Raw genomic sequence first — 19,028 nt, forward strand, 5'->3', positions numbered from 1 at the left:
TTTACACATATGAAAGAGTGCTTTAAATGACCTATTAGTTAAGTATCTTCACAGCCCTCCCCTCTCCAAGCCATCCTGCTTCACTTTCAAGTATAAGTGATGCTCCAGAAAGACGCACCATGCTGGCTGCCAATGCATGCTGTTTCTGGCGCACAGCCCCACCCTGATACCCATGAAGCAGGCAGACCTGAGTGTAAGAAGTCCCAGATTACAAGCACTTTCTCAAAAATGACACGGACAAGAATGAGAGGACACAAGAGGGAGTGCTGGTGGAGGTGAGTGGCACCTCCTGGCGTTGTTTTCCTGCGTGCTCACAAGAACTAGTGCCTTCCCATCAGCACAGCTGCAAGATGGGTTTGTTCAATTCAACCCCATTTCCTGAGAAGCTTTAGGGTCCCTAGAGCTGAGCTAAGGCCATGGGACTATGCGTGCTGACCTCCAGCTGCAGGTGTAGGAGCCAGGCCCTCGGGAGGGGCTCGTGAGGATAGATCTGGGTGATGAGGTGACTCAAGCTGCGGGCAGGTGGTGATAAGCGGGCACCAGGATGCTCGTGATCATTTCCTAGATAATTTTTTTTCTAATGACAAAACAACAGGCATACTCAGTGCAGAAAACTCAGTAATCACAGAAAAGTACAAAAGGCTACAAAACAAACTCTACAAGAGCTTTCATCTACAAATTTTCACAAGGAAGAGGAACAAGCCATTTTGTAGGACAAAATTAGTGCAGAAGTGAAAGTCAAGCAACTTGGGCTCAATGTGATAAACTCTTTGACACTAAGAACTCCTCTCTTTTGGAATAGGCCACCACAGGAAGTAGTGAGTGTCCCATCCTTGGAGGCAACCAAGCAGGGGCCACACGAACACCCATCAGGGACCCCATGGAAGAGTTTCCAATAACAGGGGAAGATCAGCTCAATCTCTAAGATCCCTTTCACTTGTGGGAAAGGAGTCCACCTCACGCCACCCGGCCTGCCCACCAGCCCTTGTGCCAACTCACCCACAGGCGTATCCTCGCTGATCAGCAGGTATGTATCAAAGAAGTGGTTGGTGAAGAAGGGCAGTCGGTTCACCTGGCCTGGAAGTTAGAGGACAAGAGCATCAGTCAAGTACCCTCATGCCAGCTCCATGCGTTCTGCAAGGGGCACAGAGTAGGGGCTCCAGTGGGCACTGAACCTGCATCCAGTGCTGCAGCCACCTTTCCAGGACCTTGGCAGCTCGCTGTTCTGCCTCGAGGCAAATGGGGAGTAATGCCAGTAGGCAGGCAGAAGGCTGTCAGGTCGTTCGGTCAGTGAGGCCACGAGCCACGTGTGGCTATTGAGACCTGGTCCACACTAGGATGTGCTGAAGTATAAAATACACACAGGATTTTGAAGATGTACGAAAAAGTGGGTGTGAAATATCTTATTCATCTTTTATATTGATGATGTGGAAATTATGATTGTAGCTATACTGGATTAAGTCAAATACATTATGAGTTTCACCTGTTTCTGTTCTAATGCGCCTCTTAGAAAATTTAAGACCACACATGTGGCTCACATTGTATTCCTACTGGGCCTCCCAGCTGTAGATAGACTGGGAGCTTGGCAAGGACAGGGCTGTCTGCTGTGTTACACGCTGCAACCCTGGTGCCCAGAACAGGACTTGGCACTTAGAAGGCCCTCAGCAGCTATTTGTTGTGTGAAGGAATGGCCAGCTGATGCCATGTGATTAATAACAATAATAACAACAACAACAATAATAATAGCTGCCATCTATGGAACCCTCCTCTGTACCAGCCGCTTATACCATCTCCATCAATCCTCATGGTCCAACATGTGCTGTCACATCCGCATTTTACTATTGAGGAAAATGAGGCTTTGAGGGGGTAACTAGTAACTTGCCCAGGGTCACACAGCTAGTAAGGGTGGCATGGGCCGTACTGGAACCCAGACCTGGAAGCCTGTGCAGGTAACCCTGTACCACTCTGTGACAGCCTCAGGTTGGGGGCTGGCTCTGGAAGGGGACAGCATGATACCGTCATGGGCTGAGGAATTTCACATCTATGAAGAGCCCCCCATATCACAAGTCCCCCACACAAAGCCTCCCCAAGGCTGGCTTCCTCTGTTCCCTGAGCAACCCCCCAGAGGCCTTCAGTAGTGTGGTATAATATGAAATATGTTTGGTCTCTGCCCCCAGGTCCTGGCACAGAGCTTCAAAACTCCTTGGAATTTCCAGAGTGATAGGAGGGTCTTTTGTTATCCATAAGGAGCCCCCTTGACCACACCCAAGTTTATGTCAATGAGGTGATTTATTTTTTATCTTTAAATTAAAAAAAAAATTTTCATTGAAGTATAGTTAATTTAATGTTGTGTTAATTTCTGGTGTACAGCAAAGTGATTCAGTTATACATACATATAAATATATTATTTTTCATATTCTTTTCCACTATATATAGTTTATTCAAAGATATTAAACATAGCTCCCTGTGCTCTACAGTAGGACCTTGTTTATTTTATATATAGTAGTTTGTATCTGCTAATCCCAAACTCATTCCCCACCCCCTCCTTTCCCCTTTGGTAACCATAAGTTTGTTTTCTATGTCCACGAGTCTGTTTCCATTTTGTAAATAAGTTCATTTGTGTCATATTTTAGATTCCACATGTAAGCAATACCATTGGTATTTGTCTTTCTCTGTTTGACTTACTTCACTTAGTATGATAATCTCTAGGTCCATCCATGTAGCTGCAAATGGCATTATTTCATTCTTTTTTATGGCTGAGTAGTATCCCATTGCGTATACATGCCACATCTTCTTTAAGCATTCATATGTTGATAGACATTTAGGTTGCTTCCATGTCTTGGCTATTGTAAATAGTGCTGCTACGAACACTGGGGTGCATGTATCTTTTCAAATTAGAGTTTTCTCTGGATATATGCCCAGGAGTGGGATTGCTGGATCATATGGTAACTCTATTTTTAGTTTTTTAAGGAACCTCCATACTGTTCTTCATAGTAGCTGCACCAATTCACGTTCCCACCAACAGGGTAGGAGGGTTCCCTTTTCCCAGTGAGGAGACTTAGAGTGGGGCCTCTACAGAGAGCCTCAGGAAGGGGCTGATCACCGGAAAGACCAAGTGATTAGATGGGGAACTTTCAGCCCACCTCCAACCTCTAGGGAGGGGAGGGAAGCTGGAGATTTCCAATATTTGATGAGCTCCCAAGTTGGTGAACACATCCATGTGCTGGGAGGATGGCACACCTGGAGAGGCATGGAAGCTCCACCCGACCCCACCCACCCCCCCATAGCTTGCCCTGTGCATCTCTTCCATCTGGCTCTTCCTGAGTTGTATCTTTTATATTCAACCAGTAAATGTAAGTAAAGTATTTCCCTGAGTTCTGTGAGTCATTCTAGTTAACTGAACCTGAGAAAGGGTAGTAGGAAGCCCTGATTTATAGCCAGTTGGTCAGAAGTACAGGTGGCCTGAGACTCACCACTAGCATCTGAAGTAGAGCTGAACCCTTAAATCTGTGGAATCTGGCACTAACTCTGGGTAGATAGCATCAGAATTGAATTGAATTGTTGGACACACAGTCGGTGTCTGGAGAGTTGGAGAACTGGTTGTTGTATTGGAAAACACCCCAGAAGGAGGCAAATGAGGGCACTTCCCCCTCTGCCCCTACCAACCAGGGGTGGGGGGCTGGTTGGTCTCACATGGGGCTGACGTCATGCAGCACACACGTAAGCAGCTCCTGCTGGGTCTTCCAGGGGCCCTGAACATGGGTGGGCTGCAGCCCTCCCCTCCCTCATTTCTGCTGACCTGGCTCCCTCAGAGCTTGGGCCAGGCTCAAGAACACAGAGGCTACTACTTCCCTCATTGCTGGAGACCTCCTAGTGGGGAGCAGGCAGAACTAATGGAATCTCCACCCCCACCCCCTCTGCTCAGGCACCCAAGCTGATGTCATTTCTGGTTCTGCAAGCACTGTAGCCTCTCTCTCCCCTCCTGGCCAGGACTGCTGGCCCTTTTGCCTTCACTTGCCAAATTCCTATTTATCCTTCAAGTTTTACCTTAGATGTCCTTTCTTCCAGGAAGCCCTCCCTGACCACCACAACTACACATATGCACTCACCCACACCCTTCCACCTTCTCATATGAGGAACCTGGAGCTTCTCACACACACAAGAGCCTCAGAAGGAGGCCAGTGGTCAAGGGCTTCACCTTTGTTTGTAGTCTCCCTGTGCCTCTTTCTAGTCATATGACCTCCCCATACCTCAGTTTACTCAGGTGTAAAATAGCGATAACAATAGGACTTACCTCTTGGCTGTGTTGAGGATTAAATGAGATTACATACATAAAGCACTTAGCGCCGTGCTCCCGCACACAGCAAGCACTTGATAAATGGTAGCTATTATTAATATTGGTATTAATGACAGTGCTGCCTGCTCAGCCAGAGGGGGAGGCTTTGGATCCCTGCTGGGGGCCTTGAGCTCCCTTACAGAAAGCAGCTGAGCCAGGGTAGAAGGCTCAGGGGTGACCAGGGAATTCGGCATGGGCTCAGGCTGGGGCAGTGGGAGGGAAACCAGCCAGAAAAAACGTCACCTGCAGCAGCATCGTTTGTTTTCAAATTTTGTTTTACAGGACCTGCCGATAATCCGCCACTGAGACCTCTGCACGGGAGGTTGGGCAGAGCCTCGGGGATGTACGTCGCCTGCCACACACCAAGCAGGACCGTGATCTGGGAATAGGCTCCCATCCTAGGAAGCCCAGTGGCCTTGGGCTGCCAGTGGGGACTGGGAGGGTGATGGGAGGGTGGGAAAGGGGGGTGCCCACAGGTCGCCTGTTCTCTTAAGAACACTTTTAAGGCATGAAGGCTGTGTCCTCCAGAGGCAAACTGCTGCCTCAGGAGCTGTGAGGCCTCCGGCCAAGAGGGAACGTGAGTGCCCGTGAGAGGGGAGAGGACAACGGGCGACTTCTGTGAAGGAACAGGAGTCCAGCTGCCCGCATCCACGATGCACCCCTCTGTCCCCGCCCCACACATGCTTATTCCCTGCTTTGGCGCCTACTGTTTGTTCTGCCCTGGACGCCTTCTCCCCTCATCCCTGGCCCACTCACACTGATCCTTCCCTACAAAGTAGATGCGGGTCCACCAGCTTTAAATATTTATTTCAAACACCCGAACAAGAATCAAGCTTTTAACCACCATAGGCCTGAGAGGAGAAGGGAGAGGGGGAGGCTCACAGAGAAGGCAGATTCGAGCTGCGGTGCTGGATGACAGGCCTTCCACACGCGGCGAGGAAGGGAAAGATCCCGGAAGGAAGCAAAGCTGGGCAGATGTGGAGGAGCGGAGCCGTCAAGACACGCGATGTGGGAAGGACAAGGCATCCACCAGACCAGGAAGCACAGACTTCACTCAGAACCGTGGGATGGGACAGGGGATTCCTCTCAGGGCTTGAAGGACACTGGCAAGTGGCAGAGCCCGGACTGGAACCAGGAAAGCCCGAGCCCAGCCCAGGCCCACCTGCCCAGGCCCCTGAAGGCACAGTGGTTCTCACTGCGGTCCATGCTGGGCACAGCCCTAGACCCCGCCCCCAACTCATGACAGGGAAGGTGCACAGGACAGGGAGCACAGAGCAGCGACCAGGGGTGCGGCCTTGTACGCCCTGCCACTCGCTGCTGTGTGGCCTGGGCAAATCGCTCTACCTCTCTGGCCACCATTTCCCAGCCTCAAGATGAGGACAAAAAGCCCTCACTGCCCTCTCCCCCTGCCTCCCTGCCAGAGGTGACCTGTGCACAGCACCACTGTTATGATGGCTGCTGCAATTTGGATGCATGAGCCGCCTTTGATCTAGAGAGCTCAAGGGGAGACTGCACCTCTTCTAGGAAGGCAGCCAAGCTGTTAGCACCTGTTTTATTTCTTTTTAACGGGGAGGGCGGGGGAGGGCATGAGTGTCCAAGGTCACAGAGTCCCTGAGGAGTCCGGGGACACCAACAAGCAAACCCAGAGGGTCAGAGCTGAGGGTCTCAGGTGCCCCTCACTGAGCCCTCCCCGAATGGGGCAGAGAGGAGCGGGAGGACAGAGACCTGGATCGAGGCCTAGCTGGGCCCTGCGCTGTACGACCCTGGGCCAGCTGCTTCTCCAGGGGTCAAGTTTCTCCTTTGTAAAGTGGGCCAGGAGTGGAAAGAGGGTTTGGGACCCCTTCTGGCTCTGCCCCTGAGAGTCTTTGAGGCTGTGCCATAATCCTGCGCTGCTTCGATGGGAGTGAGCTCCCCATCACAGGGGCGTTCCAGCAGAGATCCCTCCCAGCATGGAAGCCAGGAGAGGGGACCTTCAAGGGACTCTCGGGCAGCAGGATGCCAGCAGCAGTCCGCCAAGCATGAAGCTCTGGTTTCCTCCAGAGGCTCCCGGCTCCCTGGAGTGAGAGAAGGAGCCGACGCCCCTCAGGAATATGTTTGCCTGTGTCGCCAGGCACGCTCTGCCCATAGCTCTTCCCTGAGGACACCCTGGTCCCGCGGGACACCGAGCCAGCTGTGCCTGCTGTCCTGGCCTTCCTTCGTGCAGACCAGAGCTGCTTTGCTCCCGCTGTCCAGGAGAGGCAAATGCCCAGGCCTTTCCTGGCTTTCTCCGTGGGCACTAAAGCTGGCACTGACCTGGCTGCTGCAAGGCCAGGGGAAGGAGGGCTGGCCCCGCCCCCTGCAGAGAAGAAAGACTCCTGGCAGCCACACCCTCGCTCAGGCTGTTCCCTCCTCCAGGATCCCCTTCTTCCCTCTCCCCGCTTTAAAACAACTTCTCAGTCTTCAGGGCCTAGATGAAACATCTCCCTTCTGGCTGGGTCTCTCCTGTGCCCACAAGTTCAATTAATCTTTTCTTCTGATGGGCTTCTCTGGAGCTCTGTACATCCTTTATTACCACTTTACCCACCCTGCTTAGAGCAATCCTATCTGTGTCTTTCTCCCTGGTGAGCCCCTGAGTGCCCGAGAATGTCATTTCTTCCATACCCCCAGAGTTGGACGCAGTAGGGCACACGGTGTCACACAGTAGGTGCTCAGAAGACAACTGTGAAACGGACTAGGACTGGGGCCAGTCCCCGCATCCCAGAAGAAGGACAGTTCACGGTCATAGATGCCTCCCCTTAGAGCTCAAGTATTTCTCAAGGCTCCTCCCCTTCCCTCATGTGTCCCAGGCCCTGGGGATGGCTGGTATTTTCAGCCCTGTGCGGGCTGCAGAAGCAACCGAGGCCCAGAAAGGGAAGCGAGTGCCCAGTCACACACACGGCAAGGCAGGGTCTTGAGAGTCCCAGAGCACAGACGCCAACCACACACCGTCCAGCCCGGCCTCCCACGCTCGCTGCGGGGAGAGAAGGTGGAGGACTGAACTTACCACAGCATCCAGAGATCAGCACAGAAAGCCAGACCACGAGGCAGCTGGAGGCGACGTGGCACCTCATGGCTCCTGGGGACAAAAGGAGGGGAGGGTGAGAAACGTCCTATTGGAGCGCCTGCTCTTGCAGGCTGAGCAGCACTGCCTCACCCCTGCAGCTCGGGGCGAACTGGGCCTGAGAAGGGAGGAGAGAGAATCAGGGCAGACTGGTGGTGGCGGGGCACATGGGGAAGAAGAGAGGGTCTGTACCCTGGGGTTCTGTCATCGTCCAGTGGTGTGGCACGACTGGGCTGAGGGCAGGGGCAACAGTCCCCTCTGTGCCCTCGTGGAGGCCGGCCGCACGGCTTGTGGGCAGGGCTCAGGGGGCACAGGCACAGGTTTGTGACACACGCGGGGCTCAGGGGGCAGAGGGAGGGGCTGCTGCTTCTATCCTCCAGGCCAGCATCCCCGAAGAGCGGGGGAACCTGGTTAGTGGGGACAGAGTCAGGAGGTGGGTGCTGAGCAGGAAGACAGGGGTCTCAGAGCGGGTCGGCAGGCCCCCCCACCCCCAGCCAAAGTGCCCAATGAACATGTCTTTTCCTGTTTTTATATCTGCAGTATCATCTCATAACCTTGGATATGAAAGGAGCCACCAGGCCATGGTGTCCACCTAAGAGGCACAGAGAAGGGAGGTAACCTGACCAGGGCCCCCCAGCAAGTCTGTGGAAAGCTGAAGCCGGACTTTTCTCTCTAGCTAAGCTCTAGAGAGAGCTGGGGTCCAGCTGCCAGAGGCTCAGCAAAGCAAGCTCCCATCTCTAAGTGTAGTGGGGCTGGGGTAGGGGGTGGGCGGCGGGAGGGCCGCTCCCTCCCATCACGGCCGTGGCCTGCTCTGCCCCATTACAGCAGGGCCACGGCCCTCTGGTTCCTTCTTGCGCCTGCAGCGGCTCCAGAGGAGGCCTCCCTGGAGACCAGCAGTGACACCGGGAGGGGCCCACGCTCCTCAGCTGGCGATCCCTGCCTTCCGCTGAACAGTCAGCCCTGTTAACGCTGTCTCACCTCCGTGTCTCAGCTCACAGCCCACTCACCTCTGCATCCCCACGGCCTAGCCAAGGGCCCACACATCCTCCTTCAGGGAGCACCGACTGTACACCTCGCCTGGGAGGCATTATAACTCCCCGGTTCACAAGGTGGGGTCTGAAGGCCAAGAGCCGTTAAACAATTTGCTCAGAGACCCCCAAGTAGTGAGTGGTGGGGTCAGCATCTGGACCCAAGTTGACATGCCACCTCCCTCATCAATAAATGATCAGGAAAGCCTTGGGGAGAAGGGAGCTGAAGAAAAGGGTTTTGTGGAGAGACTTCACATCTCTGCAAGACCTCGGGGCAAGGGCTTCAGAAAGGGCCCAGGGCTCAGATCTCTTGGTTCCGGACCTGGAGCCGACTCCCTCTCCCAGCCCCGTGCCAAGTGGAGGATGGATCCTGTCCCACACCACACACAATGGCCCGCGGTGCCCTCGTGTTTTCCTTGAATACTGTACTGAAAATGTTCTAATTACCAAGTATGAAACAGTGATGTGGGAAATAAAAGATTCTAAGATGTTGTCACGTAATAAAAGACAAATGCCCATCATATCCCTGTATTTCCACCCCCTTGCGTTTCCAGAGGTCAGCAGCCTGTCACAGGGGCACGCAGGGCATATAAATGAGGAGACCCCAGTGGTGGGAATGATGGTCATTTGGAGGCCACACACTCTGTCCAAAAGCAGCAGCTGCTGATGTATTTCAGCCAAGAGGGAATGTGGGTGCAGTGTGCCCAGAGCTTCCGATTTTTCTCAATGAAAAGCTGGAAATTTGGCTTTTACCATGAATTCAATTTTTAAATGTTGGCAAATAATTCCATTTTCATGAGCCAAACATGACCTGTCTGATGGCCAGAGTGGGCAGCTTGGGCCTGGCGTGTACCCTGCGAGGCCCTTCTCCACACCCAAGCAGATATGTTCACATTACAAATGCGTACGAGTGGAGTGGCTGCTGTTTCTCTTTAGGATGATGAAGTCACCCTCTACACAAAAGAAACTCACTTTCCTCATGTCATAAGAATTCACAGACAACCCTCCAGGTCAACACTGCCACATCCACTTCCTCCATTTTCAGAGCTAGATAACAGGTCATGGCATGGATGTTTCGTCATGGAGACAAACATCCCCTGTTGTTGGGTATCTGAGTGTTTCCAGGTTCTTGCCACACAGGCAATGTCACCGTGGACATATCTCTGCATGTAACGGTGTTGGGACTTTGCTCTCAATCTTGGTTCTCCAACGGTAGCATTAATGGGCCAATTAAATACAACACAGAGCACGTATGTAAACTTCTCTTAGACACTGTCACATTACCTTCTGTAAAGACTGTGGCAATTCCCACTCCATCTAGAAGTGTATGAGAGGGCCTCTGTGCCCACCTGGAAGTGATCCCTCTTTTAAATGGCTGCCAATTGGAAGCATGAAAAATGGAATGGCCTTGTTGTTTTAATTTGCATTTCCCTAACTACCAGTGAGGTTGAGCATGATGCCTTTTTCTAAATGTTCAAACCACTTTCCATCTGTTATCTTGCATTAGCCTACCGTATGCTGCAAAGAAGCTAGCCAGCATCACAAGCATTATCCCTGATTTACAAGTGGAGAAACCGAGGCACAGAGCAATTAAGTGACACTCTGACATCTCATAGTGAGTGAGTGACTTTTAAAAAAAATCTCCAGCCCTCTGCCTTTGGAAACCAGCTGTTATGAGAATTAAACAACATCTGCTAAGAAGATCATCCACAAATCGCTGGGAGTACACACCATTCGGCTGGGTGTTGCAGGAAGTTTGCAGCGGAAGAAAGGAAGGAGGAAAATGAACACTTACTAGGCAACTCCCACAAGCCTGGGATTTTCACAGGTGTGACTTTATTCAATCTTCTCAAATATCTCTAAAATGTAGATATTATTGTCCCCATTTTACAGATGAGGAAATTAAGGCTCAGAGAGGTCACTTAGGATTGGACCTGAGTCCCACGCTATTTCCATCACACCATGCTGCTGTCCAGCCCCGCCCTGCCCACCCCGTTTCCTAATCTATGAAAGGGGAAGGCGTGGCCCCTCCCTCAAGGCGGACAATACACAACACAATAGACGCAGGATGAATGTGACACAAAGAAGTGAGCATGTGTGCACAACACACACGAGTGCATGATGCACCTCACTTTCCACGAGCTGGCTCCGGCTCTGACGCTGCTGGGCACACTGTCCCCATGCTCTCTCCTTAAATGTCTGTTTCCCCTTCAGAGGCACTCACACTGCCTCAGTGCCCCCCTCTGTCAGTCAAGGGCAGCCAAACACAGCCCTCACTTGACAGGATTGGCAGAGGCCACCTCTGGAGCATCCAACAGCAGGGACAATCTTTGTTCCATCCTGACTCTCCATCCTTGCCTTGGGGCAAGGTGGCACAGACCCTAGGTAGAAGGGGCACAGGCTCCAAAGGGTAAAGCAGACTGGGCAGGACAAAGTGGGTCCATCCTACTACTGGGTTTTCCCGGAGATCCCAGATCTTATTCTTCCTCTGGTCCCTTTGGCCAAGAGGAGGAAAGCAAGGTCCAGAGAGAACAGAGGCTAGTGGCAATGGGAAGAGGCCCCTGGGCCCCAACCTCCGGGCCAGGTGTTGCGATACATGCTGCCTTTGCCTGCTGGCATTCCCTAGGTGCTGGGGCTGCAGCGAGCGGCATGGGTCCCCCGGGATTGCCTGACCTCGCTCCGCCCTGTGAAACAGCTGTTCCCCCAGCCTACGGCCTTCCCACCTCCCGGCCAGCAGAGCTGCATGGCCTTCTCTACCATGCGAGGCTGTGCCATCCTCAGGATTCGGCCTGAGCTCCCACTGACCCTCATCTGTCCCCAGTGTACCAGGAAACATAGACACACACCCTTCTGTGCTGGGCTTCCTGTCTGGCCTGGGATAAGTGCCAGAGACCTGTCCCAGAGGTACAAGCAGGGTTAGAGCCGGCTGTCCCAAAACCCATTCTCACAGGAAGCTTTCCAGAAATCTCTCAAACATACCCACTGCCAAGAAGACCCAAAGCCAGGACCCAAAGCCCTCAGACTGCCAATCTTCAACATCCGTTTTCATGCCAAGCCCTGAACCAGGCACTGTGGGAGGATACAGGGCCATGAGAATGGCTGGCAATGCATGTGAGGTATCAAAAAGCAACAGCGCCTGTCACTGCCCAGGGCCATGCAAAGAGAGAACTCCTGAGCCTTCTAGGGGAGCTGAGATGTGAGCTGCACAGAGTTCAAGGATGCATACTGCTAACACTTACTGAGCACATAGTACATGCCAGCCACCGTGGTGTGTAGTGTGTCCTACATGCTGGGGCTTGGAGAAGTTAAACAACTTGCCCAAGGTCACACAGCCAGTAAGTGCTCAAGCCCAAGGTCTCCCAGCCTCAGCCCCAACCCTTGCTGAGCTCAGACACTTGCCCCAGGGCAGGCCCACATTGAGGGCCTGGTGGGAAGGCCCTGGGCAGGACCCTGCATCTACTCAGAGGCTATTAAGCCAGACCTGGGTGAGAATACAACATGCTCCACAGCCACAGTATACAGGAGCCAGCAGCAAGGCCGAGTGCGTGTGCCAGAAGAAGAGGTACAACTAGGGCTGTCCTGTTTAGTCTGCCCTTACACGCTGGCATCTGACAGGCATTGCGCCGGAACCAGTACCAATAAGACAATGCATGCACCATCAGGGGTGACCAAGTCCTCCCTCCGCATTCCCCATGCCTCCTCCAGCACCATCCCCTAGAGGTTAACACCTTTGTCCCTGGAGGGAGTGGACTACAGAATTTCCCAGATTCAAGGCAGCAACCCTGCCCACACTGGCCTTCACCCTGTCCTGTCATCAGCCCATAAAGACCTGCTGCTCGTGGAGGCCTGGGCTGAGGGCCAGCAGGGGAGGCTCTGGCAGGTGGCACAGTTACAGCATCCCAGGACTCACCCCCACATAGGAATCACCTCCCCCCCAAATAAAATCAAAGCCTCCACCTACACCTGAGAGAGCTTATGAGCTACACGGAGAGGTGTGGCCACATTGCACATGTCTGCCCCGACATCACCTGCTGTGGGCCAGGCACTGCGCTAGACAGCGGCCTAGAGAAGAGAACAGGCTGAAGACCTGGCGGCGGGGGAGCTGGCACGCCTAAGGGAGCCCAACACAGAGAGTCAGTGAACAAGTTCTACAGTGTGTTCGGGATGGTAAGTGCTAAGGAAGGAGGGAAGGAGCGGGACAAGAGGTCTGAGTACCACTGAAGGTGAGGTATGAACAAACATGAGGAAGCAAGAGAACGAGCCACGTGGTTATCTGGGAGAAACGCCTTCTGGACAGAGGCAACAGCCTTTGCAAAGGCCCTGAGGCAAGATGTGCTAGCACGCCTGAGGAACGGTGAGGAGGCCAGTGTGGCTGAAGCGGGGTGCACAGCGGGGAGAGTTGTAAGAGGTGAGGGCAGAGAACAATGGGACCACCAAGGGCACCTTGTCAAACACGGACATGAGTAAACTGGGAGTCGTGGTCTTCAGACAGCCAAGAGGGATGAGAGTGACTCAAGGTTTAAAGGAGCACTCTGGCTGCGGAGTTGAGGACTCACAGTAGGAAGTAGGAGGCAAGGGCAGATATAGGCAGACAGGTGTGGAGGCTACCACAGTGATGCAAGCCAGAGGTGCTGGAGGCTCCAGCAGGGTAGGGGTAGCGGGTGTGAGATCTGGCAGATTCTGGGCATTTTCAGAGTACAGCTGAGAAGGTTTCTTGCTGGAGAGGATATCGCTGTGCTAGAAAGAACTGAACAGAGGGTTTTGGCCCAAGCACCTGGAAGGATGGAGTTGCGGTTAACCAGGACAGGGGAAGGCTGCGGGGGGGACCAGCTGAGGCGCAAGATCAGAAGCTCAGGTTGGGGCACGGTGAGTTTGGAATGGCTGCTGACAGCCAAGCAGCAATGCTGGATGGGGCAGGAGGATACCCTCAACTAGAGTTCAGGCCTGAGGTGGGGCTAGAGATGTGAATGCGGGCGTCATCAGCACTTGAAGCCACCAGAGGGACGAGATCACCAGGGCTCCTACACCCTCAAGCTGAGGCAACTTGGCTGAGAATCAATCAATATCTGAAATTTGTATGAAGAGCCTGAAGATGTGTACACCCTCGTGGCCCAGCAATTCCACTTCCAGAACTTTAGCTGAGGAAATCATCATGGCCGTGCATGGACACTCGGCCACAGAACATTCACTGCTGTGTTATTTATGACAGCAGAACAGCCCAGACAGCCAAGGGGGACTGGTTCAGTTGTGGGATGTCCACAGGAAGCACTCAGAAGATTGTGTACGGCTGTGTACATGTGTGAGTGTGTGTGGGGGGGCACACGTACAGGACTGTTACATGAAACAGTGGTTTTATCTGGCGAGTTTATGGCTGATTTTATATTCTTCTATATACGATTTTCATTTTCCTCATTTTCTATAATAAACACTCAATGTTTTAACAATCAGAGACCTAGCTTGTGTCCACCCTACCAAAACGTTGCCAGCAGCCTGTGAACAGACAGACAACTCTGATTAGAAAGTTCCTTCCTATGCTCTACTGAGGCCCGCGGTCCTAGGTCTGAATGCCAGAGGAGACACTCGGAGCTGGGCTGGTCCTCAGGTTAACCGCACCCCTCTGCAGCTGCTCAGACCCTTCTAGGGACAGGAGTTCACTCCCTCCCGGAAAGTGGGTCCCAGCGCTGAGGCCCTGACTCTCTGCCCTGCCAGCCCAGCCAGGCTACCTTCCCACACCGCGGGGGGGAGGTCCGATGAGGCCCATCATCAGGAGGACTTCCCCCTGCTCCGCCCGCGGAGACGCATTAGCAACAGAGTGGCTAAAGCCGAGGCCTTGGAGACCAGGCCCAGGTCTGAAGCTTGGCCCTCTCTGAGGGCTCTTGTCTCCCCAGGTGGGGGGTCAGGGGGAGGACCTGAAATTTAAAAGTAAAACGAGTGCCCAAATGTACTCATCCGCTCTCTCACATCTGCAAACTGGGCTCTGTGAACGGCTGCAGGGGGGCCCCTGGCCCAACCTTGGAGGGCCCCTCCTTCTTGCCCCCCCTTTCCCCAGGCTGGAGGGAGCCAGGTTCCTCGCAAACCCCTCCCGATCCACAGGGGTTTCATCAAATGCCTTTGCACCAAACCCGAGATGAAGCCCATCGCAGCCTGGCTTCCTGGACAGACGAGAAAGCGTGCTCCTCGTTGCTGCCGAGCAAGGCACTCTCTCCTCTTCCGGGAAACCAGCCCACTCCGGGCTCAGCTCCCGGGCAGGCCCTCCTGTCACTGTCTCCCACCTCTCCCCACAGCCCAGGCAGGAGACGCAGGGCCAGAGGGTGCACTCAGCGTGCCGAGAGGCAGTGCTTTCCGTCCCAGCAGGTGAGGGGACAGGAAGGGGGACAGAGCAGAGGGGGAGGGAAAGGGCAGGAGGGGACACCTGAGCATTTCAGCTTCTCAGGAATGAGAGATTTTCACAGCAGGGTGCCACGATTTCGTCTGAACTGCTATGAATTCCCATAAAATCAGACACACTCAACTCTGAATAGAAATACAGAAATACACTGCAGAAATCAAAGACAATTTGGGGATTATTCACCACCACTACACACAGAGATGTTTGTGCGTGTAAGGAGACGCCTGCAGGCACACCGTTAGGGCCACTGATGGCCACGCTTCAAAGCCCACACCATCCAGGCCACTGTCTGGGGAGGCTGCTAGGATGGAAGGTCACTTACAGGGACCCTACTTGGAAGGAGGGAAAAGACCACCCTGTGGCCATTATATTCTTGTGCCCTTCCCTGGGTCCCTCCCCAAAGCTCCCACTGAGTGAACCGGGGGTTGGGGGGGCAGGTGAGCCAAGCAGGACTGAGAGGGGCACAGCCTGAGACCCCCATGGCGGCGTGTCAGGTGGTCCAGCATCCTCCACAAGAGGCTAGGTGTCTTGAGTCCCCTCAACCTATACTTTTTAAAAAATCATTTAGCAGGAACTATATTTTATTCTGTCCTTTTTGGAAGTCATGCACGGACAGGGTAAATAATTGTACAGGAGGATGTAGAGCAGGAAGTGAGTCTCCTTTCTACCCAAGCCCACACATGCCCAGAGGCAATCAAGAATTCCTGAAGTACTGTAGGTACACGTAAGGATACAGCATATAGCTCTCTCCTCCTCTTAAAAAAATATCAAGGGGTATTCATGCTATCCTACTCCTAGCTGTTTCTCATAGCAACGTATCCTGAAGATTGTTCTATCTCAGTACACACAGAGCTGCCTTCCTCTTTTTAGTAACTGTGGAGTGTTCTATTCAGGGGGACCGTAATTAACCTCTGCTGATGGACATTTAGTTTGTTTTAAACCTTTCGCATTAATGAATGAAGCCACAATGAATATCCTTGTTCCCATGTCCATACACCGTGTGAAGTGGGAGATTTTCATATTTGTATAGCTGTTGACAAACTGCTCTCCAAAGAGGGTGCCCGAAGTTGCACTTCCTCCAACGATTAGGAAAGGGCCAGTTTCCCCATACCTTCACTAGCACCGGGCACTCACTCTATTTTTGAGTTCCAGAAAAGGCAGCTGAGGCTCCTGATCCTCAGATCCCCAGTCCCATCAGGGTGGGGAGGAAGAATAGAGTTGATCAAGGTCACCTTTCTCCTATCTCCCGACTCACCAGCATGGTAACAGCCAACAGACCTTGGCCCAGCTCTGGCACGTTGCTGAAATTTGCACCCTCTCCCTCAAGGGGTCACTGCCAGTCACCACACTCTGTGTTCTCCCTCTGTGCCTCGGCCAGGCTATTCTCTCCATCTGGAGGACCACCTGGCCCCACCTTGCATGTCCAGCTCCCCCTTCAGGGCACAGCTCTAATGCCACTTCTTCCATGAAGCCTTCCTGGATCTCTGCCGGCAGTGGGATCCTCAGCTCCCCTTGTCCTTCGTACATTTTTGGAGACAGCTATCCCAGCTGCAAGGGTTAGTTAGACTTTCACACATGCTCCTTCTGCAAGAAGACCCTCAGCTCCTTGCAAGCAGAGTCTACTTTACCCCATACAGCCATCTGCCAACTTAACATCTCCTCTTGGTGTGTCTTTAACATTTAACTTATCCAACAGCGATCCAATTTCTTCTCTGAATAGGTTCCCATCCTTGCTTTTCCCATCTCAGTAAATTCACTTCCATTGATACATTCTTTTGATTAATTCAGTTAACAAATATCTTTCATGCATCCGTAAGTGGCACTTTCCTCCTTACCCCTTCCATCACCGTATTTCAGGCACACTAGCCATTTCTCAGCCTCAAACCTGCCAAGTTCATTTCCACCCCCTGGTCATCACTGTGGATGATCGAATTATTAGTCCCAACCCTTCACTCTGCATAGGATTGAGCATCTACACCCATGCTGGGGTCTCATGGTAGGTAGAGGATGCTGTCCCACCCCTGATGCTGAGCTTGACCATGTGACTTGCTTTGACCAATGGATGCTCTGGCCAAGCTCCATACTAGCAGAAGCATGATCCTTGTGCAGAGGGGCTTGCCTCTTGAGCTCCTGCCTTTCAGCCTCACAAGAACATGCCCCAGACAGAGTGAGCAGACTGAACCCACACAGGGCCCAGAATCAAGCTCAGTCATGCCTCGCCTGGATTTGCTGACCCTCCCCAGTCAGCCCACAGACACATAAGTGAGAGTAAATGATTGTTGTAGTGCTTTGTTATGCAGCTACTGAGGCAATAAGTGACTGATATCAGCACTATGAAATATATATAACCATAGACAAAAACACAGAGGGAAATCTTCATGCCATTGGGTTTAGCTATAACACCAAAGGCACAGGTAAGAAAAAATAGATACATTGGACTTCATCAAAATGAAAAACTTTTGTACATCAAAGGACACTATCTACAGAGTAAAAAGGCAAACCTGCAGAAGATACTTGCAAATCACATATCTGAGAAAGGATTAATATTTAAAGTATATAAACAACTCCTAAACAGCTTTTGAGTCAGACTGTATTCCACGTGGTAGTTTTTGTGAAAATCTCCTCTAGTGGGAATGGTACAGATTTCCGGGAGGCCATCTGGCACAATAAAACTCCAGGTTTTTTTCCAGTTCCACTGACCGGAATTTCCCTAAGGAAATCATCAGAATCATGGCACAGAGGTTTTTTCTGAGGATGTTTGTGGCAGCACTGTTTATACTGGTAAAAGCAGTCCAGTCAATAATCAATGACAGAAGTTTACATGAGTAAATCAGGGCACTTTCATATAGCTGACTACGAGGCAGCCGCGGAAAATCATGTTTTCAGAGAACGTTTATTGACAAGGAAAAATGTACATGGCAAATTGTTAAACAGAAAACGTAAGCTACAAGACTATTCATAGTGTGCTACTATGTTGGAAAAAAATAAATTATATATTATATATATATATCTGTATAGAAAACATATAGCAACACATTTGCATCTTTATTGTATCTTTCCTTAGTGAGATAACAGGTGATTTTTTTTTTATCCTTAATGTTTTTCTGTATTTTCTAAGCTATCTGCATTGGGGTACTAACAGTATTTAAACAAAGTAGCAAATATCCCATTTAAAAACTAGTAATCAAGACAGCATGGTTCTGGCATACAGAGAGACGTACAGTACAATGGAATAGAATTAACAGTCCAGAAATAAACCATGTGTCTATGGTCAGCTGATTTTCAACAAGGATGCCAAGTCCATTTAACTGGGAAAAAGTAGTCTTTTCAACAAACGGTACTGGGACAACTAGATAGTCCCATGCAAAAGAATGACATTGGACCCTACCTCACTCCATCAACAAAAATTAACTCAAAATCAAAAACCTATATGAAAGAGCTAAAACTCTTAGAAGAAAAATAGGTATAAATCTTCATGACCTTGGATTAGGCAATGGTTTCTTAGATATGAGACCAAAAGCATAAGCAACAAAAGAAAAAATAGACAAGTTGGCCTTCATCAAAATTAAAAATATGTATACTTCAAAGGACACTACCAAGGGAATGAAAAGACAACCCACAGAATGGGAGAAAATATTTGCAAATCATACATCTAACAAGGGACTTATCTAGAATGTATAAAGAACTCTTACAACTCAACAGTAAAAAGATGAATAACTCAATTTAAAAATGGGCAAAGGATCTGAATAGACATTTCTCCAAGGGAGATGTACAAATGGCCAATAAGCCCACGAAAAGATGCTCGATGTCACTGGTCATCAGGGAAATGCAAATCAAAACCATAATGAGATACCCCTTCATACTCACTAGTTTAGCTATAATCAAAAAGATAATAGCAGCATTGGAGAGGATGTGGAGAAACTGAACCCTCCTTCATTGCTGATGGGAATGTAAAATGGTACAGCCACTTTAAAATAGTCTGGCTGTTCCTCAAACTATTAAACAGTTAGCATAAGACCCAGCAATACCACTTCTAGGTATACAGCTAAGAGACATGAAGACCTATGTCCACACAGAAACTTGCACATGAACGTTCGAGCATTATTATTTTTAATAGTCAAAAGGTCAAACAACCCAAATGTCCATCAATGGACAAATGGATAAACAAAACGTGGTGTATCCATGCAACGGGATATT

General features: G+C 51.2%; 1 protein-coding gene across 1 annotated transcript in view; it reads right to left on the reverse strand.

Annotated features, from left to right (window-relative positions):
* CDH23 (cadherin related 23) overlaps nt 1-19,028 on the reverse strand; it is a 452,031-nt gene that overhangs the window by 394,741 nt on the left and 38,262 nt on the right. Inside the window, exons 2-3 of the mRNA XM_059900605.1 lie at nt 7,359-7,430; nt 1,000-1,077 (exon numbers count right to left, since the gene is read on the reverse strand). Of these exons, the coding sequence (XP_059756588.1) occupies nt 1,000-1,077; nt 7,359-7,425 (145 nt within the window). The 5' untranslated portion in view covers nt 7,426-7,430. The remainder of the gene's footprint in view (nt 1-999; nt 1,078-7,358; nt 7,431-19,028) is intronic.

Source organism: Balaenoptera ricei, chromosome 16 (assembly GCF_028023285.1).
Source record: "Balaenoptera ricei isolate mBalRic1 chromosome 16, mBalRic1.hap2, whole genome shotgun sequence".
Taxonomy (NCBI): Eukaryota; Metazoa; Chordata; class Mammalia; order Artiodactyla; family Balaenopteridae; genus Balaenoptera; species Balaenoptera ricei.